Source organism: Anguilla anguilla, chromosome 11 (assembly GCF_013347855.1).
Source record: "Anguilla anguilla isolate fAngAng1 chromosome 11, fAngAng1.pri, whole genome shotgun sequence".
Taxonomy (NCBI): Eukaryota; Metazoa; Chordata; class Actinopteri; order Anguilliformes; family Anguillidae; genus Anguilla; species Anguilla anguilla.
Window position 1 is genome coordinate 12,041,540 of NC_049211.1, and position 27,724 is coordinate 12,069,263.

Below are 27,724 nucleotides of genomic sequence, written 5' to 3' on the forward strand. Positions count from 1 at the left end.
GTACTGTACAAGCGAGTGTGTCTGGATTACATTTTATTTTGCTTGTTAATAACCATACCCCTATTATTATTATTATTATTTATACTGTGCAGCATTGTAAATACAGTGCCTAATGTCTGTCAGGGCAATAAAGCTGATTTGAATTTAACCGATTTAACTGGATTGAATTGAACTCAGAGCATGGGCGAGAGAAAGACCAGGCCAGTGGCTGGAAGGAGATCAATGCAGAGCAGCGGTCAAAGTCAGCCTCGTCTGGCCTGGAGGATTCTGGGATGCGACACTCACGGATGCAGGAGCGGCGGTCCTCCGCCAGACGGTGCCCCAGGTTGCAGTAGCACTGGTAAGACCCGGCTGTGTTCTGGCAGGTGTGTTCACACCCTCCATTCTCAGCGAGACACTCGTCCACGTCTACACACCCAAAGCACAGCACAAGAGACAGCACCTCAGCATGTTCCATCTGCTCACCCAGAGGGGGCGCCATTTACTACACATACAATGCACACAGGCACCACAGACTAACACAGTTTTTTACATAGTAGTATATTTAAGCAATTTATGATAGTCGAATCTGCAACCTTAAGAATAAAGTCCAGTTCTCTAACCATTATGCCACACTGTGTACAAGATCAAGTGAGAGCAAGTGTAAAGTGTAAGGAATTATAAGGTTTGGATAAGGTCAAACAATGACCCCCCAAGTGGACTATACCATCACAGCCACATCCATCGGAGTTGAGCCGGTATCCTGCCCCGCAGTAGCACTCGTACCCCCCAGGGTAGTTGGTACAGTCCTGTTCACAGCAGGAGCTGCCATCCACACACTCGTCCAGATCTGTAAAAAGAAAAAAAAACAGGTGGGTCAATCTCCATGGCAATGAGGACGTGAGCAGGGGGATGCCACTCCTCGCTGTGGAGATGGCGTTTGGGCAGAATTCAATTTTAAACATCTGGACGTGAGCGGCCAGAAGGGAAGGCCGCAACTTCCTGTCGTCTAGAGCAGTGCTACTTTCCCCATTAACATCCTCAGAGTGTGTGGCGTGGGATATGGGGCTGACCGAGTCGCCACGGTTTCCTGTCCGCAGGAAACACACACGCCCTTACACGCCCCTGCGGTCACATTTCTCTGTCACTGGCACACGTAACCTCCCATAAGCACGGGGAGCGCATTAAAAACTCTCAGATTCGGGTGGGCCGCGATCGACCGTGTGAAAGATTCTCTGACCGGGTCACCCTGGGTTTGGTCACTGCAGCCGCGGTCTGCTCACCCATGCAGGTCTTCAGGTCATCGTCCAGGTGGTATCCACGGTTACAGCTACAGACGGGCCCATTGGTGGAGTGCTGGCAGTGGTGCGAACAGCCTCCGTTGGCGGTCTCGCAGCTGTTAACGATCTCCATCTCGATGCCTGCAGGCGAGATAGCCACTTAGCAAGCTGAAGTCACTCTGCATCCTGTACAGCTTTCACATAATGGGCTGGACTCAATCACCATTTGTCCTTATTCTTAACTCCCAATTCAGGACTCATAAGTCCCTGTTTTCAATCCAGCAGCAGAGTTCAACAATTAACTAAACATGTTATTTTTCTTGTGATGGAAAAAATCGCATTCAATTTTAAGTCAAAGTTAAGGACAAATGCTGACTGAATCCAGGGTTATATAAGGTTTTTCCTTGGAACGTTCTGAAATTATGAAAGAGTTTACTCAGTGAACATGTCACAGATTCAGGTCTTCACTGCACATGCTCCTAAACTATATGATGCCATAATGTCATACCTGAGGTCTCTCCGCAGTCCTGCTGAGTACTGTGTATACTGAAGCACAGTATTGTGTTAAGTGAGGCATAGTATAGTGTATGGTTGAGCGTAGTATATTATAGTATAGCAAAATATAGGTAAAGTATGGTACAGTATAGCGTACGGTGAGGTATACTGCAGTGTAGTGTGAGGAAACGGCAGACTCACGGTAGCACTGCTTGCCATCCGCACCCAGCTCATATCCAGGGTTACAGATGCAGCGGAAGGAGCCTCGGGTGTTATGGCAACCGTGGGCACAGGAGGCCTGACCCGTCTGACACTCGTTAATGTCTGGAACACAGATGTACAGTACATACAGTACACACACACATGCACGCGCACACACACACACACACGCAAACGCACACACACACACACACACACAAAATATATTATACATGTAAGGAACAAATTACATATGAATATACTTTTATTACACACAAATATATTCTGGTTGCACCACTCTTGCTAGCCCCTGTATATACAGTGGGATTGATACATCAGTCTCAGTGGAAGCCACCACAGGCTGCTTTGCTGATGCTGGCCAGCCAAAGAAGAGCTTCCAGAGAACATAACCTTCCCTTCTTCTCTCCTAAATCAAAAACAGTCCTCTCAGCGCTTTCCGCACTCCAAACCAGTGGAAAATAAAATATAGGATGGCCAGGCACACAGCATTGCTGAGACAGTCTTCCAGAACAAAAGCCCTGTTGCTAACACAGCTCTGACTACGTGCTAATTAAGAGCAGACTGCTGCAATATCGCTGCAGCTTGACCCCGGCACCCACCTTCACAGGCTTTGCGGTCCCCTGCCAGCCTGTATCCAGGGTGACAGTCGCAGTGCGCCAGCCCTCCGTTGTTGTGGCACACGTGCATGCACCCTCCATTCCTGTCAGCGCACGGGCTCGTCACTGCAACACGAGAAACAGGCTGTCTGAGGCCTCGCTCGCCTGACACACTGCCCTGCACTTCCCTCTCACACACACACACACACACACACACACACACAGCTCACATACACACACACAAAACCTCTCCACAGTGGCTTTGTGAAAGGTGAGAAGTTAATTTCCACTAATGAGAGGAAATTGGTGTATTTTGAGTGCACAAATGGCTGAAATCACTTCCAGGTCCCAGAATGCGGGATTTCTAGGGGCCAGATAGTGTTGACCCCACAGGACATTACAGATTAGAGGTGTGAGGGGGCTGACAGTGTACGGTAGCTGCAGCCTGGAGGGAGATGTAGGGGACAGGAAGGAAATGAGTTCTTCGACAGAGGATGGGTCAGGAAGCATTGTTAAATTAAACAGTGTCCAAATTAATATCTGTGGATGTTTGTGAATAACCACGGGATTATATTTGGAAAGAGACGCTGCTGCTGAATTTTTAGAATCTAACTATTTGGCGCTTTGAGGCCATATGAAGATGGTCTCATTTTATCAGGCAAGGTCAATTTTATCAGATTGAGCTGCAGCGAATATCTAGAAAACTTGTCAGTCATCATTACAGTGATGGACAGATACTACTGGAAAGTGGATACTACTGGTAAGAGGAAACATCTTAATTTCATTTTTGGGTGAACTGCCCATTTAACCATTATAAGCCTGATCATAGGCACTGGGTATCCAAGTGCTCCCAAACTCTCAGTATTGTAGGTCTCTGACTTTCTCTCTGAGCAGAAGATGAAGACTTTAGATTCACAGAGAAGAATACTACTTCTTATGACCAATGATGCATTTCACATAGAGGATTCATTTGTTGCAAGAAGTAAAAAAAAAAAAAAAACAAGTCAACTTAAAGGTCACGTGGATCACAGATTCACTGACAAAATACCAAGAACAACAGTTAGGAACTGCTAATGAAAGGTGCTATAACCTCAAACGAGAATTAACCAATCTCCTTCTCACTTTCTCACAGACACAGCAGGTCCAATTAGGTGAAGGGTTAAAGGTCACTGAAAACAGCTGAACATCAGCTGAGCTCTCGCCCAAGGTTGAACAACCCCAGCTGTCTCCTATTAAAGAAAGTGCTGGCTCTGCATAGCCGGTGGCGTACAGTCTTCTCGGCGTTCCCGACAAAACAGCACGGTGAGCAATGCATCAGCCGCAGGGGGAATGTGCCACACGGACATGTTTCCTGGACACGGCACATGCTGAAAACACCCTGCCTCCAGATGGTATCTTGACAAAGTGGGGCCTAGGGTCCACTCTGGGTTTTTTTTTTTTGGAGCTGATGGGATTTATTATAACAAGATTTGGCTCCTAGCAGAGCAGAAAGCAATGGAGACGCAGGGCGGTGTTAAGCACCAAGGCTCGCTGATCCCCGGTTCTGTCACTTTATTAACACGGAAAATTCTGGAGGTCAGGACCCCCAGAACGCAGGCTTTCCGTCACGAACACCTACTGTCATCAAGCGGGCTGCCGCCATGGAAACCCATAAGCTCAGCTGGGGGAGAGGAAGTCGTTGTTTAGTCGTCGTAAATGTTTTTGGTCAACCGCTTGGAAGATTGTGACAGGGTAATTGTCCATCCCCTCGCTTCATAGCACGCTTTCTCTCTCTCCTGCCAACGTTGTGCTCTGGACGGCTCTACAGTAGGTGCGGTGGCACTGCTGAGGGTCTTTCCATGGTGAAAACAAGGGTTGCCAGGAGAGGGGGGTCTGGCTTGACTGATTTTGAGAATTTGTGGGGGAAAATAGTAACCAATGAAGTTTCCAAACTGACCAAAACTCATAGAGGTATAACCATGCCATGTTACAATGCCATTATGACTTCAGGTCACCCCAAGGAAAAGTAAACTGTTTCCTTCCAATCCTCAACGGGGCTGGGCATTTGACCTCAGGGAGGAGGCGTCCTGATAATAAGCTCAATTCAGTTTTAGCACCCCCTTCTGAGGGGATTTTGAAGCAGAACAAAATAATAAAACCAGGTTAGGCAACTCCTGTGGAATTATAAGGGTCAATAACCAAAGTATTTCAGTCCTAGACCCACAGCAGAACTGACTACCATTCAAAACAAGGATCTCAGTTAGGTGATCTGAGATCTGAGAACAAGGCCAGGAGCCACGGCAGCTCAAATATTGCTACTCATGCAGTAACAAAATTAATACCTTCAAGCTGGCCTGGATTAATGCTGCCATTTACCACTCAATGAAATCTATACCTCTGTAACAGAAGCCTTTCTCTCTACCGAACAAAATCTGTTTCTTCCCCAGTTTCTGACCACTGTGGTGCAGTGATTGGCTTTGTGATGAGGAGGCTCCTTAGCTGCAGCCAGCGCAGAGAGGGATAAAGAGCGTTGCCGTTTCTGTAGAGGGTTCAACAACGTGCCTGTGGCTCCTTTTCGGTGCCAAACATGGGCCCGGAAGCAATCGTAACCATTTCAAGACAGGGCTCTGGCCTTGCCAGCACAACTGCAGCCTTAAGCCTCTTCCTGCATCCTCCGGCTCATCCATCTGCCTAATCCATCCATCACCAAACCGTGACTCATCGCCATGGTTACCGCAGCCCAGCAACCCAGGCCCAGGCCCTTTCATGTGGGCCCTGCTCTAGTGGCCCGCTCCTCCACGTCGCTGCTGGCAAAACCAGGGCTGGCAGCAGCTGACTGCCAAGAGAGAACGGACTGTTCAGAGTTCTCATTTCCGCACGATGTTTGTCCACGATCTTCAATCAGCCGTTTTGAGTTGGGGGAAGGAAAAAAAAAAAGCAAGACTGGGCACGATCGTGACATCAGGCCTGCGTGCCTTCTCAGAAGTCAGGAAGCGCTGTCAGCATGTGGCCAGGCGCTGTTGCCACGAGTTTGGTTTGTGCTCATACTGGAGATGACTGATAGAAATAGGAACCACACAGTGTGCACTGCTCAGGTCAGAGGTCAGATGAATAGAACCTGGGGGGTCAGTGAAACAGCGCTCACGCTCCTGTTGATTATTGGCTCAGCTCTAAATGTGTGAAGTTCTTACGATTTGCCTTGGCAGTGTTTCAGTTGAATGCCACAAAGGTGCTCTGACGTGTGCTGTGATTGGCTCGTCTTATTGACGGACAATGGCATTCCACCAGTCAGGGGAAGAAGCAGGCGGTACTCACGTTTGCAGTGCTTGCCATCCTCAGCCAGCTGGTAGTTATGTCTGCAGCGGCAGTGGAAGTGAGCTGGGGAAAGCTGGACGCAGTCTTGCTCACAGCCGCCATTGCTGACTGCACAGGAGAGGACAGCTGGGGAAACAGGACAGAGCAGGGATTGGCTGGAGAAACAGGTCACAGAGCAGAGATTGGCTGGGGAAACAGGACACAGAGCAGGGATTGGCTGGGGAAACATGCCACAGAGCAGAGATTGGCTGGGGAAACAGGACTGAGCAGGGATTGGCTGGGTACACAGGACACAGAGCAGGGATTGACTGGAGACACAGGGCACAGAACACGGATTGGCTAGGGAAACAGGGCACAGAGCAGTGATTGGCAGGGGTTTGGCCAGGGAAGAAGCATCACAGGGCTGCCATGTCTGTTCTTTTGTAACACCACAGGAATGCTCTTACATCTGTATACACTTGTTTGTGCCAACCGTGCACAAGCTAAGGACAATTTAGTAAAAGAAACAAAACAATGTAATAAAATAGAATTTTTTTATGAGAGAGGCAATCAGATGGAAACATACCATACACAAAACACACTTTCCCCACTAATACCAACTTGACCAACAGCAAATATAGTTCATATTGTTCAAAATTCATCGTCACTACCTCAATTAAAATGAACTGCACTTCATTCACATAGTTGTACAAATTACAGCAGCGAATTGGCCGTTTTAAAGTGATTGGAGGCATTCTGTTCAAATCTCAGCAGCTGCAGCATATAGAGTGATTTCTCAGAGAGCTTCCAGATGGTCATATCCTCCCTGATTTCATATTCACAATTCACAACCCCCATCACCCCACCCCCCACGCTCATTTATATATGAATGAATCAGATCATCTCATGCTTAATTTGACATAAACTCAACTCCACCACCGTGACACAAACGATTCCTTTTCCAATTATTACTATTAATCTGTCTTCCCAAAGGTCTGTGGCTGTGTCTCAAATGTCCCTATATAGTGGACAAACTAGGATGTCATTAGTTAGAAATTGGCTTGATGCCCAATTAGCCCACTAAATGGTGAACTTGTGGACCATTTCAGACTCAGCCCCTGAAACAGTGTGAACTTTGAAAAGAACACCCCAGTCATCAAATGGTGTAGTTACGCACCATTAAAAAGACATGTGATGTGGACTGAAAAGCATACAGGCAGCGGTACAGCTATCGCCCAGGATGATGGACCCTTGTTCACAAAGACCTCGCCTTGGAAAGGTGCACTCCACATTTCTCCCGCTCATTCCCTGTCATTTCTGGCAGAAAGCTTCTTTGTTTTTTTAAAAATCGTTCTTTCATTTTCCTCACACAACCTGCACAGCCCCTTTACACCCTTTCTGGGAAATCTATCAGTCAAAGCACTTCCAGCAAGAGTCTCCCAAAGTTCACCGCACGCTAAACGCTAAGCGATGAATCTCGGAGTTTCCCAGGGTGCGCTGAGGTAATAAAAAGGCCTGTGTGCGTTCTCTCCTCTCTTTCATTAACGGCTGTAATGACACCTCCACCGTGTTCTTCTGACACCGGCCATTTTGCTAATTGTCCTCTGTGACTTCATGCTGTAGCTGTCTGGGCAACTTACGTACCTGTACCTGATAAACAGGATTTCTCAGGACATGAACTGTACTGCAGCTAAACAGCACTTTGACTCATCCAAACACACACATACACAGCGCAGCAGCTGAACTGGCCCTTTAAAAGTTAAAAACACCCAGCGCATCTCATTCAGTTCTCTTGGTACCTTTTCTTCTGGTCCGTATCAGAGGTACTGGAAGGGGTCTGAAAGTCACTCACACAGTCTGATAAGCATCAGTGGTTAGGTGAGGTCCCCATGAACAGGAAGTTTGACAGTTTTGACCCTGGCTTTGTTGTTTTTCACAGTATCTTTTACTGGCCTGGACTGGCTTCAGGTGATCACAGCCCGTCTCACAGCCTTTTCCATAAAACTGCGCACCACTTGGCCCATGACTTCATCCCGTGGGATCGGAGATTAAGGCTGGGATGGGGGGGGGGGGCTGAGCTCACTGCTCTGGCCCACTACACAAACGAGGCGGTTATTATAAATCAGCTAGGCTGTGTAAATAACTATTGGTTGGGAAGATTCCGAAGATTCCTGACAACCTGTTGCGCTTAACAGTTCCAGAGCAATAAAACTGACTCGCCTATTTTATTGTTAAAAGAACGGCGCTCGGGGGCAGATGGAAGTATATGCTGTAGCTGGAATAAGTGCTTCCATCGGCTAGTAACTGAATCTGGAGACGGTTACAGTGAGATTACCAGGTGAACACTTAAGCTACAAAGTGATGACAAATGAGGCTGTCAGTGGAATATCTTGTCAAGTTGGAAGATTATGGCATGTTCCCCGCACCACAGCTTGTGGCTTTGGTCTGATTTCAGGAAAACCCACAGGAATGAAGCCATAGTCTGAGCAAGGAAGTGTGTGTGTGTGTGTGTGTGTGTATGCATGCATGAATGTGTGTGCATGTGTGTATGTATGGGAAAAGAGCAGACTCCAGGACTCCCTGTTGTGAAGCAGGTCTCAAAAAGCTGTTTGGGCAGGGAGAGGGAGAGAGGCTGAAAGTTCCTCTGGCCAAAGCACTGGAACACGCTCTATGTTCTGGCTGCAGCTGCACACTTGGAAGAACCTCAGTGGGCAAACTCAGTGCTACAGTTTGACTACATTTACATTGGAAGCAGAACACTTAGACCATATGAAATCTGTCACAAAATGGTTCCTGTATGAACTTGAGGTGATTTACTGGAAAAATGGCACGGGCAGTGAGAACACAGCGGACTGGTGGTGGTGGTTTTTGTTGCTGCCTGTAATTACAGGCCATGAATCCTGAGCCCCCCGCCCCCCTGCCGCCCCCCCCCCCCCCCCCCCCCCACAGAACTATACTTCCCACAGTTCTGCCTCTGGTAAAATAAATAGATGTATTCGTAGTAGCAGTTTTACATGTTTGTCTTTGGGAAAAGCACTCCTTAATTTAAGAATAAGGCAGCACATTTTTTGACAACTACGCTTCTATTCTCAGAAAATGTACAATAATAATAATAATAATAATAATAATAATAATAATAATAATAATATCAGTCATGAATATCCAGTAAGAAAATATCACACTGAAGCATTTCAGCATCTCAGTATCTGAGCTTCCATCATTAACCCGATTTACTGAGTCCCAAATACCCAGAGGCACAGCTGTACTTAGAAAAACAGGCTTGCATGCAAACACCTACAAAGCCTAAAATAGCAATGCCGGAATCTCTCTCAGGCCACGGCTAAGCAGCAGCACCATTAAAAACACATAACGTAGGTGCCAGTAATTAAAACATAGACTTCTCCAGAGTCATTAAGTGGAGCCTCATAATTCCGCTGACACTTTGGTGAGGGCTCAGTTAAATAATCAGAAACAGATGCACACTGGGGAAGGCACAGCGCTGGCAGCAGCTTGTAGGATGCATCATGGATGATACCCATGACACGGGACATGGGATGTCCCGTATACTGTATATGAAGGAACCTCTGCGTGAGTGATTAGACATCGCCATATTGTAGCGTCCATTCACGCAATGGCAGGGTGGCTATATGCTGTGAGCTCTCAGGACCTGTCATTTTAGAGGCGATGGGATGCCTACCTGACACTGACTTGAGTTTAGGTTTTAACCATCCTGGTGGATGAATTCAAATTTATTACTGAGGACTATGAGTGGATTATAATCTGAGCCAGCGATTGGGGGGGGGTAATGAAAGGTTCACGACACTGTAGGATAAACACAGTGCATGCTGCACAGCATCATGGGTAACTCACAGTGTACAGCCCTGGGAAGCGTAAACTCTTACACACACAATGGGGGTCATTGTCTCTCTCCAATATGAGAAATGGGGGGGGGGGGGTGGGGGTGGGGGGTGAATGAGCACACCCTCCCCCTTTGATGTGTGTCCCAGATCGGCGGGACGGTTGGGAACAGTGACCTCGGGCGACCCCGGCGTGGTGCGGCGCGGCTCACCGATGCAGGTGCGGGCGTCCGTGTGGAGGCGGGACCCGGGGTTGCACTCGCAGTAGTAGGAGCCCCTGGTGTTGACGCATCGGTGCTGGCAGCCGCCATTGTGGACCTGGCACTCATCGATATCTGAGGAGCGGGCGCACACAGGGAGAGGAGAGGAGATTTTTATCACTGCTGTCGACGCACCTCCTCGCCTCACCTCACCTTTGGGCCGTCTGAGGGAGGGAGGGACGCTTCCCAGGCCCAAGAGAAGAGAGGAGACACGTAGAGCCGCAGCTGGAGAGGACAGCACTCTCACAAAAACGGCCTCCATAAGGAAGACCCTGGGACACAGGCCAGAGTCATCAGCAAACACTCAACATGCACTACACAGCACAAATAAACCTGATCTCTAAGAACCTGCTCTCTCTGTGGGAGGGCCCTGCACACACACACACACACACACACACACTCGCATTCACACGCACATACACGCACACACACACACACAGTGTGAGAAATGTAGGTAAAGAGCAAAATGCTGCATGGTAAGAATAATGAAAAGCCCATACTCTGCAAACTTTGTTAAGCCATTGACAGAGTTCAAATGACAGAGCGGGTATACTGGGAGAAGAATATCTTGCCACCCCAAAAACAGGTTTGCACCCCAAGCCACCCAAAGACTAGATATACCATAGAAAATGAAATTAAATGCACATGCCATGCACAGTACATACTTCTCCCTATCTCTTTCTCTCACTCTTCCTCTTCAATAACTTACACTTGATTTCATTAGGAATGAGAGAGAGAAAGAGAAAAACAAAGAGACAGAGAGATAGAAGGGGAGGGAAAGAGAGAGGGAGCCGGGCACAGAATTCTCTGCCAGCTCAGAATATAAATACGACCGGGAAAGCTAGAGAGGGTGGCTGGGGAGAAGCAGTCAGGGCCAGATGAGATCAAACAGGGAGCCAGGTGGTGAGTTATTACACTATACCACAATCGAGAAGCACAGTGACATCCCCATCATTCATTTTCCAGACAGGAACATTTGGGAAACAAAAGAAGTATTGCTTCACATTTTCAGTTCAAAGCAGGGAACATTGGATTACACTCTATTGAAGTCAACATTCCGTATTTTTCATCTGAAAATACAAAACACGTTAGGACACAGTGTGCATAGAAGTTCTCTGTGGAGTGGCTAATTTATAATAGCTAAAAAAGATGCGTTATGACTGAACATTTAAATAAAATATAAAAAAAACTTACTCTACTCCAAATGTGTACCTTTTAGGTCTCGTGAAAATGGGTCATGCCTTCTACTGAAAAAACTTTGCAAACTCCTTGGGGGGTGGGGGTGCTTGGGGGGGGGGGGGGGGGGGTGCTTGTAAAGCACCAGACCAGACCATCAGTGTTTATGTTTGCTTGCCTAAGGTAGTTCAAGGCCCTTGTAATGTTCAGTAGTGACAGCTCGATAAAGCTCTGTGTACTCCAGACCCTAAAATAACAGAGTAATGCAGACAAAGAAGTAAGGAGAATCAGGATAAGAGAGAAAAGTAGCAGAATGACTAAATGTTGTAATAGTGTTTACTGAAAACTTAGACCATATTTAAGGTTATTTAAGGACTTAAGGAGAGAAAGACAGATAGAGAGGGAGCGAGGGAGCAAGTGAGAGTGTGTGTGTGTGTGTGTGTGTGTGAGAGAGAGAGGGGACAGAGAGAGAGAAATGAGAGCTCAGTGACGTCCATCATAGACCCCAGGCTCAATGGTCTATTTCTCCCTGGGAGCGCGTGAGAGGACAGGGCAGCGCTGGTGATCCAGGGTCACAGTGTGTTTAAGGGCCTTTCTTTAAGACAGTTACATGACCGGATGTTGATGTTGTTTTGGGTCCAGCATTTTAGACATTTTTTGGAAGGAGCATCACGTTTCTTTCATGGTAATGAGGCTTTAACAGCTCTATCCTCGCTGGACAGATCAAAGGCCAACTTTATGGTGTGTAAATGATATATACTGGTTTTAAAAACTGTACAGTTCTTGGAGCCAAGGGACAATTTACAACTTGTGGGGGTCCAGTCACTTAGCGAAAGGGCAAGAAAGAGAGAGATGTGTGTGTGTGTGTCTGCATATGCGTTTATATGTGTGTGTGTGTGTGTGTGTGTGTGTGTGTGGAGGACAACAGAGAGATATGTGTGTATAAGTAGTATGTAAGCCCAAAAATGTAATTGTATAGATTATCCTTTATCCTTAATGTAGCATAGATGCAAACGTGTGTTTATTTTAGAGACTTAATTATTCAAGCTACAATTAATAAAGATACATTGTTCAGGTCACTACAGTTTTTCTTGCATGCATGCATTGCAATCTGGGGAATGGAGGCAGTGCAGTAATATTTCTTAAAAAGTGATGAAATATTGATGTTTTCATTACAATGTAATTACTTCATACATTACAACCACACAAGCATATGTCATGCAACAAGCATTGCAAGTAACTCAATACACATATATTTGAACATAAATGCTGCTATCCAAGCATTTTTTAAATCTCTTCTGTTCTTTTCCAACATGACTAGAATACAATAACTGCACAGTTAATGATTGAATATGAAGCTGAATATGAATGACTATGGGTGTGAGAGTGTATGAACTCTGAATGTGTGTGAGTGTATATAACCCCTGAATGTGTGTGAGTGTATATAATCCCTGAATGTATGTGTGTGCATATGACCCCTGAATATGTGAGTAAGTGTGTATGACCCCTGAATCTGTGCGAGCGTGAATGACCCCTGAATGTGTGTGAATGTACATTACCTCTGAATGTGTGTGAGTGTATATAATCCCTGAATGTATGTGTGTGCATATGACCCCTGAATATGTGAGTAAGTGTGTATGACCCCTGAATCTGTGCGAGCGTGAATGACCCCTGAATGTGTGTGAATGTACATTACCTCTGAATGTGTGTGAGTGTATATGACCCTTGAATGAATGTGTGCGTGTATGTTGGTTCTTTGCTTGAATGGAACCTGAAGCCGCATGGTGGATTTGAATCCCCTGCTGCTAAATTGTTTTCTCCAAATAGATTTCCAGCCTTAAAAACCTGTAGGGTCTCTCTTGGCTGCTTCCCAATGAACAATAATGAATCTAGGGCGAAACACAAAAACACAGCTCGCCCCTCCTCCTTCCACACAAAGTTATTTGCATGACCTAACACTACTCGTACCACAGTGTCCAGGTGAAGACCAGCTGATCTCAGGTCAGCAGTAAGAGGCACTGAATGCAAGCCGGAGCATATAGCGGAGCAACAGAAACAGATTTAAGTGGACTGCATAGCAACAGTTCATTTATCCTCAACTGCGCAACACATTCAAACCAAACCAGATGTCCATTCTCATGTTTATAGCCAGGAGAGTGAGACCTGAACATTTATTTATTTTGACTTGTTAAGAACTCAACCACCCCTTATTCCATTTATTCTGAACCTTTAACACTTTAACTCTTTCTTCAATATTCCGCATGAACCCGGAGATGACTTTAGATAACTTTACTATCTTAACTATTTATAATGCGCTCCTCATGTAATTGCTCACCCAATTACATGAAGTGCACCCAGCAGAACAAACATAGGGTTAATCATCATTTGGTAAACATCATATTAAACATTCATATCTGTGTATCATAAACATCTGCACCATAGACGATTCTCTGTCTCCTGTGACTGATTGCTTGTAGAACACAGCCCAGATGGTTGTGGAATAGCTCTGCGTGACGGGGATTAAGGGGAAGTGGGACTCTGACGTACTGAGGGATATGCCGGCACTTCCATCCCTGCTGTTTCAAAGCCCCTGTCAGTGACAGCGGGCTATGAACCCATGTCATGCCGGGCACTCAGGACACAGGGCACCCTTTTCACGCTGGCATAGCCCTGCATAAGGATCTTAAGGAGAGAAGGGGGAAAAGGTACAGCTACCCGCTTTGACCTGAAACCACACACAGCCCCCGTTTCGCCGCTGGTCACAGGGTCACAGCAGTGTCTCTCTCTGAACCCACCCCTCTGCCGACAGGGAGACGAGGGGAAGAATCCGAGGCATGATGATTTGGGGGGGGGGGGGGGGGTTGGGCAGACTGGGCACCAGGGGTCTGATCAGGCCTTAGATCTCTCTAATATGGCCTCAGCAAGCCTGAGACGGCACATCAGACACCCTGGCACACGCTCAGACGCAGCCTCCCGCCCGATAGAAATCTCGACAGACACAAGCAGCGCTCCTGTGAGCCTGATTAATAGGCTTCCTATAGAACACATTCCACTGGAAGGATTTATTTCTGACCTGGCAATGCCTCCCCCCATACCCCCTCCCCCCCCCCCTCACACACACACACACACACACACACACCCTCCCCAACTCAATCAGTCGTGACAATTCCCATGTCTCCTGGAAGCCAGACTGGAGCACATTCCGTGCGATAAACTCCGCACTGCGAGTCACAGTCCTGAAAAGACAAGTCGCTGTTGGGGGTTCAGCTCTCAGTGTCACAACCTGTGACATCACCGTCCCTCCGGGCGCAGTCCAGGAAACGGGCGGCAAAATGTCAAGAGAAAGACTGACGCAAATGCCTAATAGATCCTTTCAAATTCTGAACTGCTTGCCCTACATTGTATCATGTATTACGCAAGCTGATCTCTCAGAGTGATTGTGCATTTTAATTCAAGGGATTGCTATTTTTAATCAATTAAACCACTTCCCACGGTACAGTTTCCCCCCTTCTCCTAGTTCTTTTTGGGAAAGCTTGAGTATTTCTGACGCGATGATGAAGACGTTCAGCGGAGATGGCCCAACATGAGGTGTCTTCCAGATCCGCTTCAGCGCGGCCAGGAAACCATTTTCTCCACCGGCCGAGCTGTCACGCAACGACCGGACGCCTGCCGCGGTACGCCTGTGAACGGCCATCCCCGATCATTTCCCAACCCGCTCCATGCTACAAGAACTGAGCGTGGGCGTGGCAGCGGGCATGATTATGGGCGGGGCAGTGGACACAGGCCCGGGCGTGGGCATGGGCATGGCCGTGGGTGTTGGCGTGGGCACGTGGCCAGGTAATGCCCGCTGCGGTTCTCTGAAAGAGCACCCGAATCCTCATGAGCTGAATACACAGCGGCACATATTTAAGCTCCAGACAGGAGGGGGTTCTACATACAGCACTGACCTGGCCCCTTGTGCCAAAGTAAATGATTCCTGTTCCAAGAGGATCAAAGGAGGACACTGTGTGTTCCTGAGCTGAACTCTTCTGAGTGCCAGTACCCCTGAGGACCTTTTGTTCAGCCAGAGCCACTGGTAAGAGGGCACCCAGGTCCTGAAGCAATCAGCAGTTAAACATATATTTATCAAACAATGAGTACAGTATATACCAGCAGTTCCAAACCCAAACTTTCTGAACCAAGACACAAGTAAATACGTACAAATCGTTGCCAAATATGTGTCCCCATTCAACTCGAAACAGCACGCACTGTACAAAAACAACACAGACACCAAGGTTAATTAGAATCGTGCGGCTGTGAGCTCTGCTAGGAATCTTAATTGGCATAGCCCATAGAGCCAGGGGGGCAGCTTTAAACAGTACACACTTTTTGTAATACACAACTGCTGTTGGGGGGGGGGGGGGAGACTTAAATATGGTAATATGACTAACCTGAGGATAATCTGACTATTTTGAAACATCTCACTTTCCAAACAGATAATTGTGCCCCAAGCTGTGGTCACCAGAGGCTTTCATACAAAATGCCTATTGTGAGAGCAGATGTGCCAACCAGCTAAACAAACATGGTATACTAACAGGGCAATTTATCTGTCTTATAGGAGCACTGACCCTTTTTGAGAGAGCCCTTAGCCAGTGGTGGAATGTCAGGTAGCAAAGTGTTCCAGCAACACTGTTCCAACTGGATAGATAATAGTGGTTCCTTAATGGGATGTGGCACATTTTCCTGGCGTGGTTTGGGTTCATTCATACCGAGCGGCCATCTTCACTCAATTAAAACATTTATAAAACATGCTGCACAGAAGGGTGTCTTTAAGAAAAAACAGCTCTCCCCACCCGTAGAACGTGAGTAGTCACCCAAAGGCTCGAGGAGCAGGACACTGATGTTCTCCATATGCTACGGCCTTCTCAGTCACAAGATCTGAGCACAACAGAGCATTTATGGGGTGCCCTGGGACAACTTTCCACCTACTTCAGCTCAGCATGAGCTGATTGACTTTCTCAATGCAACAATCACATTGTGTTTCTGTTGCAGAACTCCAGACACTGTCAGGCTCTAAGGCTGCACTGGTCTCACGCATTAGCCCTGCTTAAGTGACTTGACATTTGTGTGTACCTTCGCCGTGTACAACGAGTGCAAATAAATTCCAGACGCGGCCTCAGACGCGGGGTCACGTCTGCGTCAAATAATACAGGATTCTACCAGAGGCATCCAAAAGTGGAAAGACAAACCATTACCTCACACTGCACTCCAAAACATGCCACAAAACTATTTATTATCCTGTCCCACAGTGTTGGATATCGTAACTCAAACTGAAACAATAAACGGAAAGGAAAAATGCTGTTGAGAAATAACAACCATTCACTAACTCCTGTGGGCACGTTCTAGGTGTTTAGCATTAGCTGTTCTCCAGAGAAACTTACCTAATTGTACTAATTTTTTTTAATTATAAAAAAAAAGATATTACCCATTTATACAGCCGGGTATATACTGAAGCAATTTGGGTTCAATACCCAACTCAAGGGTACAATGGCATTGCCCTGGGAAACTAACCTGCAGTGATAACAAGCCCAGTTCCCTAACCCCTAGACTACACCACCATCTCTATTCTCACAGACTCCAGTACTGGGGACCTCTGAGCCCAGTTATTTGACTTTAGCTTTGAAAAGTAGAGCTTGAGGAGAAACATTCAGCTAGTCGATGCGAATGCACCACACATGTGACCCTCCACTGCCTTGGACATATATCACCATGGGCTTGGAAATTTACCCCACGCTCTTATTTACAGTTCTGTCAGACGCATCAAGCTATAATTGGTCATCTTAATTCAGCCGTAAACTTGCCTGCGGTGACTTATAGCGCATTTGCTCAAAATGCTTTGAAACCATTATTGGTGGAAAGCAATGTAAGTAATAACATTAAAAGGAAGCCATGTCCAGCACTGGAGCGGGCCAAATGTTTACAGAGATGCTACATGCGCAGCTGGAATGAAAATGAGGGCCCGGAAAAACTGCTTTTGGATGTCTCTATGGACCAGAACACGCTAGGATGACGGACTCTGCTGGCGTCGTGACTGATATCACTGCAGACACCGTGTGTGTGTGCGAGAGAAAGAGTGTGTGCGTGTGTGTGTGTGTGTGTATGACTGTGCATGTGTGTGTATGTGCGTGTGTGTGGTCATGATGCCAAGAGTGTGATGAGGCTGCCATACAGCTGCAGGAAGGAGAGCACACATCAAACAGCAGAAGAGCTGAGAAAGCCTCCAGCTTGCCTAAATAAGCCCATTACAGCATTTCCCTCCGTGAAAAACAAAAGAGAAACCACTGCTCCTGCAAACTGCATCACCCTGCAACATTACCAATCTGCACAACTACACAACCACACCTCTCCTCTCAACACCCTGCATCATTCCCAAACTACACCTCTCCTCTCAACACCCTGCATCATTCCCAAACTACACAACTACACCTCTCCTCTCAACACCCTGCATCATTCCCAAACTAACCAACTACACACCTGCACTCAACACCCTGCATCATTCCCAAACTACACCCCTCCCCTCAACACCCTGCATCATTCCCAAACTACACAACTACACACCTCCCCTCAACACCCTGCATCATTCCCAAACTACACCCCTCCCCTCAACACCCTGCATCATTCCCAAACTACACCCCTCCCCTCAACACCCTGCATCATTCCCAAACTACACAACTACACCCCTGCACTCAACACCCTGCATCATTCCCAAACTATACCTCTCCCCTCAACACCCTGCATCATTCCCAAACTACACCCCTCCCCTCAACACCCTGCATCATTCCCAAACTACACCCCTCCCCTCAACACCCTGCATCATTCCCAAACTACACACCTCCCCTCAACACCCTGCATCATTCCCAATCTACACCCCTCCCCTCAACACCCTGCATCATTCCCAAACTACACACCTCCCCTCAACACCCTGCATCATTCCCAAACTACACAACTACACACCTGCACTCAACACCCTGCATCATTCCCAAACTACACCCCTCCCCTCAACACCCTGCATCATTCCCAAACTACACAACTACACACCTGCACTCAACACCCTGCATCATTCCCAAACTACACCCCTCCCCTCAACACCCTGCATCATTCCCAAACTACACACCTCCCCTCAACACCCTGCATCATTCCCAAACTACACCCCTCCCCTCAACACCCTGCATCATTCCCAAACTACACACCTCCCCTCAGCACCCTGCATCATTCCCAAACTACACCCCTCCCCTCAACACCCTGCATCATTCCCAAACTACACAACTACACCCCTCCCCTCAACACCCTGCATCATTCCCAAACTACACCCCTCCCCTCAACACCCTGCATCATTCCCAAACTACACACCTCCCCTCAACACCCTGCATCATTCCCAAACTACACAACTACACACCTGCACTCAACACCCTGCATCATTCCCAAACTACACACCTCTCCTCTCAACACCCTGCATCATTCCCAAACTACACCCCTCCCCTCAACACCCTGCATCATTCCCAAACTACACCCCTCCCCTCAACACCCTGCATCATTCCCAAACTACACCCCTCCCCTCAACACCCTGCATCATTCCCAAACTACACAACTACACACCTCCCCTCAACACCCTGCATCATTCCCAAACTACACAACTACACACCTGCACTCAACACCCTGCATCATTCCCAAACTACACAACTACACCCCTCCCCTCTAGATACTCTATACCAGGGGTGTCCTATCGTATCCAAAAGAGTGAAACACATTTTGATATCCAAGTAGGCCTTTGACAATGTTCTGAGCATCCAGTGACACTGAGCTACAGTATGCATGCACATTATCTTTAAAAAAGTTTTTTTTTTTTTAAAAACAACCCATCAACTTCATTTAAAAAAATGATAAAACCAAAAATGTGCACAGCTCTAACCCCTTATAGACTGGTATACCTTCTGACTGAAGAAATCTTCTACACAGAACCTGAAAAGCTCAACAGCCCAATATTCTCTGTTGGTGAAAGGGTCAGCAAGAGAGGGGGCTGCTCTCCTGTGAACAGCCCAGCTGTGCTTGGGTTTGTTTTGCTGTTTGTACCCCCAGTAATGTTTTGGTTGGAGTGGGGGGGGGGGGGGGGGGGGTGAGCAGACACACTCGATTGCAGTGCCCTGCTGGCATTGACACTGGGCTCTGTAGGGATCGGAGCACACAATGAAGCTGGGGTATGCCCCCCCCCCCCCCCCCCTCCCAACACACCATCTGCTTGTCATTCGTACTCCAGAGGGTTGGACATTATTCGTTATGCTATTGAAATGCTTCCACCCCCCCCCCCCCCCTTCATTTTTTCTCAGCTCTCAGTCTCCTGGAAAACATACAAACACACATCATCTCAGAGAGTCACCTCCTCTGATTCAGTGTGCCTGACTCGCCTGTGACTGAAGGGCAGTAAACCACTGAAGCCAAGTGGAAAAACTCACAAAGAACAAGAGGTTTTTGAGCCATAAACATCAATCACACCACAGTCCCACTGCACGCAAGAGCTCAGGTCAGGTCTGCTGAGCGCTCTGAGCAGCGATGGCCGAGTTGGGTGAGCACACTGCTGCTCTGAATCCCCACATCACTGGCCGTTCTCACCCTATCAGGGTAAATCGGAGCTTTTTTTGTGTGTGAAGGCAGCAGCTGGCCTGGGTGAGGGCAATTAGCACTGACCTCCTGACAGGTGCGGAGTCGGGGGGTGCGGGGGGCGCATGGGGTGGGTGGGGGGATGTCTGACCCGTCACACTGGTCTAGGTCCCCCATCGCACAACACAGCTCTGGTCTGGACCCCAGTTCCCATATCACTGCACTCCCACTGAAGTGTGTGAACAGGAAAGGCTGTTTAAAACGCTCACTGTATAAGTGGTGCTCTGCGATCTCTATCAGCTGGCACTGGCAGATGTTTCCGGAGGGCATGAACCCTTCAGCGGAACGGCAGGGCCACAGATGCCCCTCTGGGCTACCGTTGTTGTGACATGACAGGTCAGAGGGCATTGCCAGGCAATGTGGAGGGGCACAGTTAAAAGGACTGTGTGTGTGTGTGTGTGCATGTGTGCCTGGGCTGTACAGGGGGAGCCTCTTAAATAAAGAAGAACCAAAAAGCTGCCAGAATGTGCCCCCCTACAAACCCTTTTTGGGATAGAGCAGCTCCTTCAGAGAAACAGTCAGGGATTGACTGGATTGTGAATTGTTGGGCCAATACCAGATATGTAGTCAGAGGATGATGACCGGAAAACTGGAAAACTAGTCATTCTGCAACCCTCCCCCTTCCCAGTTGACAATCCATCTACATGCGCCCCCATCATTTCAGCTGAGAATTTCAACACACCATCCCCCTCCCCCCGCAGAAATGAATTCCTGGCTATGCCACTGGCCAACACGTCATGTTTCAAAGAAACAAACATTCCCAGATTCCTTGTTTTTCAGGGGAATCGACAGAAATCACTTTGGAAATCTAACAGTGCAAGCAATCCTGGAGAGTGGCGAATGGCCACAGTCCCAGCCAGGTGATAGCACAGCGCCGATCAGAGACCTGCTGGACCCTAAGCGCCACTGATCCAGGGGCCAGAATACCAGTACCAGATTTATCATCAGCAGAGCCCCTTTCCACACTACATTTAATGGGCCTTTCTTACTTCTGCAGGAGCCCGGCACAGGAGGGATTCCTTTGAAAGGTTTGGGAGTGATAACACATCACTGCTCTGAGCCAGGAGGTAGGAGCCCAAAAAGAGGCTCGTTACGCCGCACATGCGGGCACATCTGGAGAGCACTGGGTCCAGAACCCGGCAGGCCCCCCCCGGCGAGAGGACCGCTGAGCTGAATCCGGCGTACACCTCGCACCACCACGCTACCGCGCCCGCTGGCGGACAGAGGAGCCGCCCCGCCCCGTATCTACAACAGTGACCAAAACTGCTGCAGTGCAAGGCCTACGCTCTCTCATCAGGATTATTCAAACGCTGACATTTGGGAACAAAGAGAGACAAATTCCAGAAGACAACACAGTAATCAAAGACATGGGACATTGTTCATCCCCAAAAATCCAGCACGCTTCTGCCCGCAGTTGCTTAATTAAGCAAAAATTATTTAATGCAATAGGTGAAGATGGATAGTCATTAATTTATAATGAATATCTCATAAACCGGCAGTTGTTTCCAAGCTGTTGAAGACAAGTGAAGTAGAGACAAAAATATTCTGTCACTACTTTTTCTGACACTCAAGGTCCATTAGAAGATCACACTTCTCTCTGATATCATCTCCTATTGAAAAGGAATGAATGATCATGCTTCGCTGATTTATGTTGCCACACCTTAATTAATCAGCAGCATGTTCTGACAAATCTGGAAATATCTATTCTCCCCACTGTAGACCAGAACAAACGCATGTGTCAGGTAACACTCACCAGGACCGAAGTATCCCATGTTGTACCCATTATATCCAGGAAAGCAGGTGTAACAGTTCCTCTGGTGGTACCTGTATCGGTTGTAGCCGGCCCCCGAGATTAACCTGAACTGACCGCTGGCACACACCAGAAGCAGCACTAAACACCCAAGTGATGCCATAGCTGACTGGCACTCAGAAATAAAAAAGAACTAATGTATAAGAAGGTTCCTGCAAAAATTCTAAGAATAAAGTCTTTCAAAACTCAGCTTGCCCAAAGCTGTCCACTACATATTTCAGCTAATAAAGGCTGTAACCGTGCTGCCAGTTTCTAGTCCAACTGCTCCTCTGGTCTAGTCAACACAAAGTTTGCTTTGGCGTGAGAGTAGCATCTGGAGACAAGGGGTGGTACTTCCAGCCCTCCACCCATCCTCTTTTCCCTCCCCCTTCTCTCTCTCTCTCTCTCTCTCTCTGTCCCCTTCCTCTCTCTCTCTACCTTCCTCTCTTTCTTTCTCTCCCTCCCTCCCTCCCTTCTCTCTCTCTCTCACTCACTCTCAAACAGACATGGGAGTCAGACTTCTGTGTGTCTTCCTATCCAGTTCTCTAATACCTCCGCCTCCTCCTTTTCTTCCTCTTCTAAGCTGTGTCCTCTGTCCTAACATCCTTTTTCTGCGCTCCCTCCCTCCTCCTAATTCATCGCCTCTCCCATTCTGGGTCCTGCCTTCCTCAGGTAGGACGAGGCTCACCAAAGGCACTGAGGTTGTTTAACCACTCACATTCAGATTAGGCATGAGGACGACGTCACATTAATACAGAGCCAGCCGTTATGGAGTAATGAATTGCCAAACATTCCTCTCCTGTCTCATTCTGGCATTCATCGCCTGCTCATCCTTCCAAGTTGCAGGTTATTTGTCAGGAAATGTGAGACCTTTAGTGAGAATGTGAACCAAATATGTGTCACCAGAACATTGATATGCAGCCACATCACAAAAGACCAAACGTATAATTTTTGCTTTTGGAACAAAAATGAGAATGTGTGAGAGAAACGTACAGCCGATGTCACATCTGACAGTTATAAACAGGGAGCAGCAGCGGGAGAAGAAAGTGAATCCCCGCTTTTCTGAAGCGTTTGGATTGAAGAGGCTTCTCCGCTGCTCATTGTCATTAGCAGGGCGTAGCGCTGCCTGGCTGTCTCTGGCAAGCTTGAGCCGATGAGAGTTCTGCACTGTGTGTGATTAGGAAGAGTCTCCACCGCTGGTGGGCAATCTCCCAACAAGTCACACATCTTTAAATGCACGCACGCGGCTCATTAACAGAACATAGCAGCCCTGTCTAAAAACATGAAAGTAACGAGAGGGAAATCCTTCTTTACAACCTACACCCCAACACCCCCTCCCCCCACCTCCCCACTCCTTAAAATGCAACTACAATCATAATGACAACTCTGTCAGTTATGTGGTAAGTAGCAACACATGGGGACTGTGCTTTTCCATCACAGTACACAGTCTAATCTCCATCTTTGCATGGCTCATACTTTCCCTCCATCAAGCATTTTCACTATCCTGTCATGCCTACACTCCTCCATTTATCTCCCCATTCCCTTTTTTCTTCAGCATTTGTCTTTGCATAAATTTCACCCCATTCTTTACACCTCAGCAGGAAACCAGCTGTAAAACAGGACACTCCCTGTGAAACAGGAAATCAGCTATGAAACAGGCTGCGATTGAACATACTCAAATCTGTTGTACATTTGATTCCATGTACAAACACAGAAAGTATGAATGCATGTATACACAGACACATAAATGCATGCATACATATAAACACATACGGACACATACATGCAGTACACGTACATGCTTTCAGCATAAACAAACACACCCTCAAACACAATCACAAGTACGGCATCCAAACCACTGCTGTTTACGGTACTAAATTACATTGTAAACTATAAGAGCCTGCTCTTTTCCCCTGACATACCTTAGTCCTGAGAAGCTCCCAAAAATACTGCATTGCTCATTTCAAAGCCTTTAGTCCCTCTTATTTAACAGAGCTTGGAAAAGAAAGTAACACAAATATATTATAAATTCAGCTGGGCTCAGATTCAGGCAGAAGCTTCTTTACAAATCCTGAAATTCAAGGACACAGTGAGAAGCCATATTGATGTAAACAACAAGCGAGAATAACTGGACATGCATTAAGACTACAGGCACTTTGGCATACAATTCAACGGGCACCCTGGTCCTGTATCTGAAAGCATGCAATCCATCATGGAGAAGCACAAGGGAATCTGAAACAATTCACATGTCCAATGTTGTTCTTTTTAACAATACCTGGAGATATGGAAACCTGGAAAATGAGAATCAGAGGTCTGGAAACAAACTCGTCACGTCCAGTATAGTACAAGGAGAGAAAACCGCTGGTTTGGTCACTGTAACACTGCACACACGTAAACAAACACACGGCGCAACACATGAGAGCCACAGGGAGAACCTCATAAGACTGCCCCCTAGCAGCCAGGAGGCATTATGGCTACACTGTAACACGAAAACATTCTGCAAACAATGAGTCATTTGGTGGCGATAACACTTAGTCTCAGTAAAGCTGCCACATGGAGCATAATGGAGAGCATATTTGGAGCTTTGCAGTGCTGGTGTCCAAGGTTTGGATCTGGCTTTGTTTGTGTTGCCTGTTCCTGCTCCCATATGGTTAACTTCTAGTTCGTAAATCTGGGATCTTTCCACGGTTTAAAGACATGCTATCTAAGCCTGAAAATAATCCCTTTCATTGTGGATTCTAATAAATGATTAAATTGCGTGTGTGTGTGTCTGTCTGTCTGTGCGCACGTGCGTGCATGCGTGAGTGTGTGAGTGGCTCATCATGCCCCCGTCCAGGAGAAATCCTGTTGACTAGACATAGGGTCGTAATATGTTAATGAAGAATGCATGTGCACCACTGACCTCTGTATCAGATCAAACCCCAGGTGCTGCTCTGACAGGGGAGAGAGAGGGGCTTTGTTTCAGTGCCAATGTTTTGTTCCTGTAACCAGCACATTCATATGTGAGGGGCCGCTAGGTGTGCCAGATGTGTGTGGCCTGGAAGGTTTGCCACACGCGTTATCAGCACCTGGTCCTCCTTTTGGCACCCCCAGGCTCCCTCGAACTCAACTGAGCCACGGTCCCATTGAGGAATGAGGCCACACACATCAGCTCCAAGATGGCCTGGCAAGAGGTCCTGGAGCTCGGCGCCGGTGCTGAGTCGGAGATATTTGGTTATGAAACCAGTGCCAGTGGAAGTTACTTCACCGCTTCGGTGACTGAGTTAAAGCCGGCAGTTCCCTGACTAAAAGCGCACGGAGGAGCTACGTCACACGGCCCTGGGAAAAGGATGGAAGTCATAAACTCGTAGAGGAAAGAGGAAACAGAGGAAACAGCTGCGCTCAATGGTTCCTCTACAACCGCATTGAGTTTCCTGCTTGAAGCAGCCATTGAGAACTTCCACCAGAAGACCTTCCACTCTAGGAGGTCTGCAGGAGACTCATGATTGGCAAGTGCAGGCCGTCTGAAAACCCATGAGAGATGCACCGTGACAGTGGCACTTGCTCTTCGCCCATCTCTTGCTCTCGTGTTTTTGTTTACCATGTTAAATTAACTTTTGTAAAAGTCTCTGCGTCAGACTAAATTGCAGATTACAGCGGTGCTACAGGAACATTCATCGCCTCAGGCTCATTTCCGCATGGTAGTTAGCTGCTGATTACAGGTGGGTGTCGGAGTGAGCGTAGCATGGGGCAAGGCATAGCACAGGCATCTTGATCACTCAGGTCAGGTCGAAGACCATCGACATACGAGACACGCTGGAAAAATACTGCCCACCTCAACAATGAATGCTGAGCCATCTCTACACTCAACACCAGAGGGAAAATCTCACAAATCGTATTTTCCTGGGATTTTGTTTTGCCTGTTTTTCCACAGAAAGCCTCTGTAGGCCGTCCAGCCTGGAATGAGAATATTTCAGTGGGAAAGGAATTTTTCCTCCTTTCCTAATTGAAAATAAATAATGTCATTAATGCCATTCTGAGCACTAAAGACCTTGTGGGAGTTGCAGGCTGCTGTTATGCAATCAATCAACTGCTGCTGTGCTTGGCCCAAACTGCAGGCCTTTCCAGCCAAATTCATCCCAACCAAGCGCTTCACTCCGTGGCAGTTTCATTGAACTGTATAGCTGAGGTAGGCTGATATGTAAGCCCTATGCAATCTATAAAAAGCATGCCTTGGTCTTAACATAACAGCAGCCAATGGAAGAAATGAACTAGAACACTTCATAATAAGTAGATTTTTCATCAGCAAATTGTTGAAAATGTATATAAAATACAATGTAAGTTATCATAAACATAATTATACATGTCTGAGACACGATCGACCCAAAAGAAATATACACCACTCACTCTTGTCAAATAAAAAAATGAATTATAGTGCTAATAACCGGCGGTATATGAAAGGAAAATCCTGAGTTGTTTTCATACTATCCGTCTTTCACTGGCGTGTGTGGTCTGAAGGTGAGGCTCTGTGCTGTTATAAAATGAACTGTATGGTTTCCACTGGCTTCATGCATGTGGGTGTCCAGTTCAGTTCAATGCAATTAAATTAAATTCAGTTCAGTTCAGTTCAGTTCAGTTCAGTTCAGTTCAGTTCAATTCAGTTCAATTTATGAGCAATTTATGAGCAGAAATCTCCCCCTTACGTGTGATTCTGCAAAAAAACTACCAATTAAATCACACTTTAGAAAGTTAGTTACTGCATAAAACTAACAAACATACAAGTCATTCTCAGTTCCACCTCATTAGTCATGATATTATGGCGGATGAACCAGTGCTATTTCTGCCCCTGCAATCTACTTACTCTGCTGGGCTGTGTCCTTATTGCACACAGGCAGCTCTATCGCTCCGGCTCGGCTTACTAACATTCTGAGCTCCTCTTAAGACCATAAGACCGCCATTGACATCCACAGTATGTGATGTCATTTCTCTTTTTATTGTGCGTGTATTTCGTAATGTGCCTTTTTTCCAGGCAGCCGGTGCCAGCCAGCAGCAGACAGGCTTCCCCCGCTGAGTCATGGTTCTGCTCAAGGTTTTTTTTTTCCTACTACCAGCCAGGCGGTTTTCTCCTTGCCACTGTCACCCCACGAGTGCTCTTAGGGGGTTCAGGCCAGGATTCAATTGAATTTAATTAAATGCTATGCAATGCAATGTTCACTGCTGTCTTGGCAAAAAGACAGCAGTCACTGGCATGGGCGCTGTACATTGACAGCTCGCAGACAGCGACCCCAGAATGCACAACGGATATTCTCTGACTAGACCACCTTGCTCTACACAGTTTGCTTGCTGCCCCGCAATAAAACATATTTACTGCAATGGGACGACAAAGGGCCTTTTGCAGTCTGATTATCTGTAATGTTTTATAAACCGGGAGAGAGGGGCTGTGGAGGTCACCTTTACAGCAATCCAGCTTTCCGGCCCCTACAGAGACTGATAAGCAGGTAGGAAGGAGCTTTAAACCAAATACTTCTCAGGGTCTTTAAGGATCCTGCTGTTTGGACACGTCCAAACGTCTCCGATCCCACTTTCCGAAACTCGCAAGACCCCAGAGAGGTGTCGGTAACGGCAAAGAAACGCTCCTGCCTTTTACTGCGAGGACGCTTTTCCAGCTGGAGTATATACGGGGAGTCATACAGAGGACAAAAAAGGCCAATAATTCTTCTGTGTTTTTTATAACATTTTTACATTATTGGACCTTATCCACGGGCCCTTTTCATCATACAACATAGCAATAAAAGCCACATTCAAACCCGCTCTCGCTGCTGTGCAGGGACCCGCTGAAGCCGCAGCGCTGGTGATATATTGGAAGGAGAAGGGGCCGCGATGCGGATCCTGGACGCGGCGCTGACGTGGGGCAGACGGGTGTCCGATGCGCTCCCCAGGCTGGTCGTAGCTCCCGCGCGCCGCTAGCGCTCCTTCTGAACTAAGCGTTAAACTTTGATTTCGGATTTCGGATTGGGAGGACAGAGCCATCGAAACTAATCGAGCGGCGCACTGCGCTCGGTCCCGCGGGATACCGCGTTTCCAGAAGGAACAGAGAACACCCCCCCCCGTCCCCACTTTCAGAACC

The 27,724-nt window shown here is 47.4% G+C and overlaps 1 protein-coding gene across 2 annotated transcripts in view; it reads right to left on the reverse strand.

Annotated features, from left to right (window-relative positions):
• The window catches only part of megf6a (multiple EGF-like-domains 6a), a 112,424-nt gene that overhangs the window by 25,195 nt on the left and 59,505 nt on the right, over positions 1 to 27,724 (reverse strand). The window contains exons 1-8 of one of the 2 annotated variants that reach the window (XM_035383530.1): positions 21,583 to 21,961; positions 9,912 to 10,034; positions 5,864 to 5,989; positions 2,573 to 2,695; positions 1,956 to 2,078; positions 1,263 to 1,400; positions 707 to 829; positions 286 to 408 (exon numbers count right to left, since the gene is read on the reverse strand). In XM_035383530.1, the coding sequence (XP_035239421.1) occupies positions 286 to 408; positions 707 to 829; positions 1,263 to 1,400; positions 1,956 to 2,078; positions 2,573 to 2,695; positions 5,864 to 5,989; positions 9,912 to 10,034; positions 21,583 to 21,742 (1,039 nt within the window). In that variant the 5' untranslated portion in view covers positions 21,743 to 21,961. Of the gene's footprint in view, positions 1 to 285; positions 409 to 706; positions 830 to 1,262; positions 1,401 to 1,955; positions 2,079 to 2,572; positions 2,696 to 5,863; positions 5,990 to 9,911; positions 10,035 to 21,582; positions 21,962 to 27,724 lie in introns of those variants that run through there. The other variant, XM_035383529.1, reaches the window with a different exon arrangement.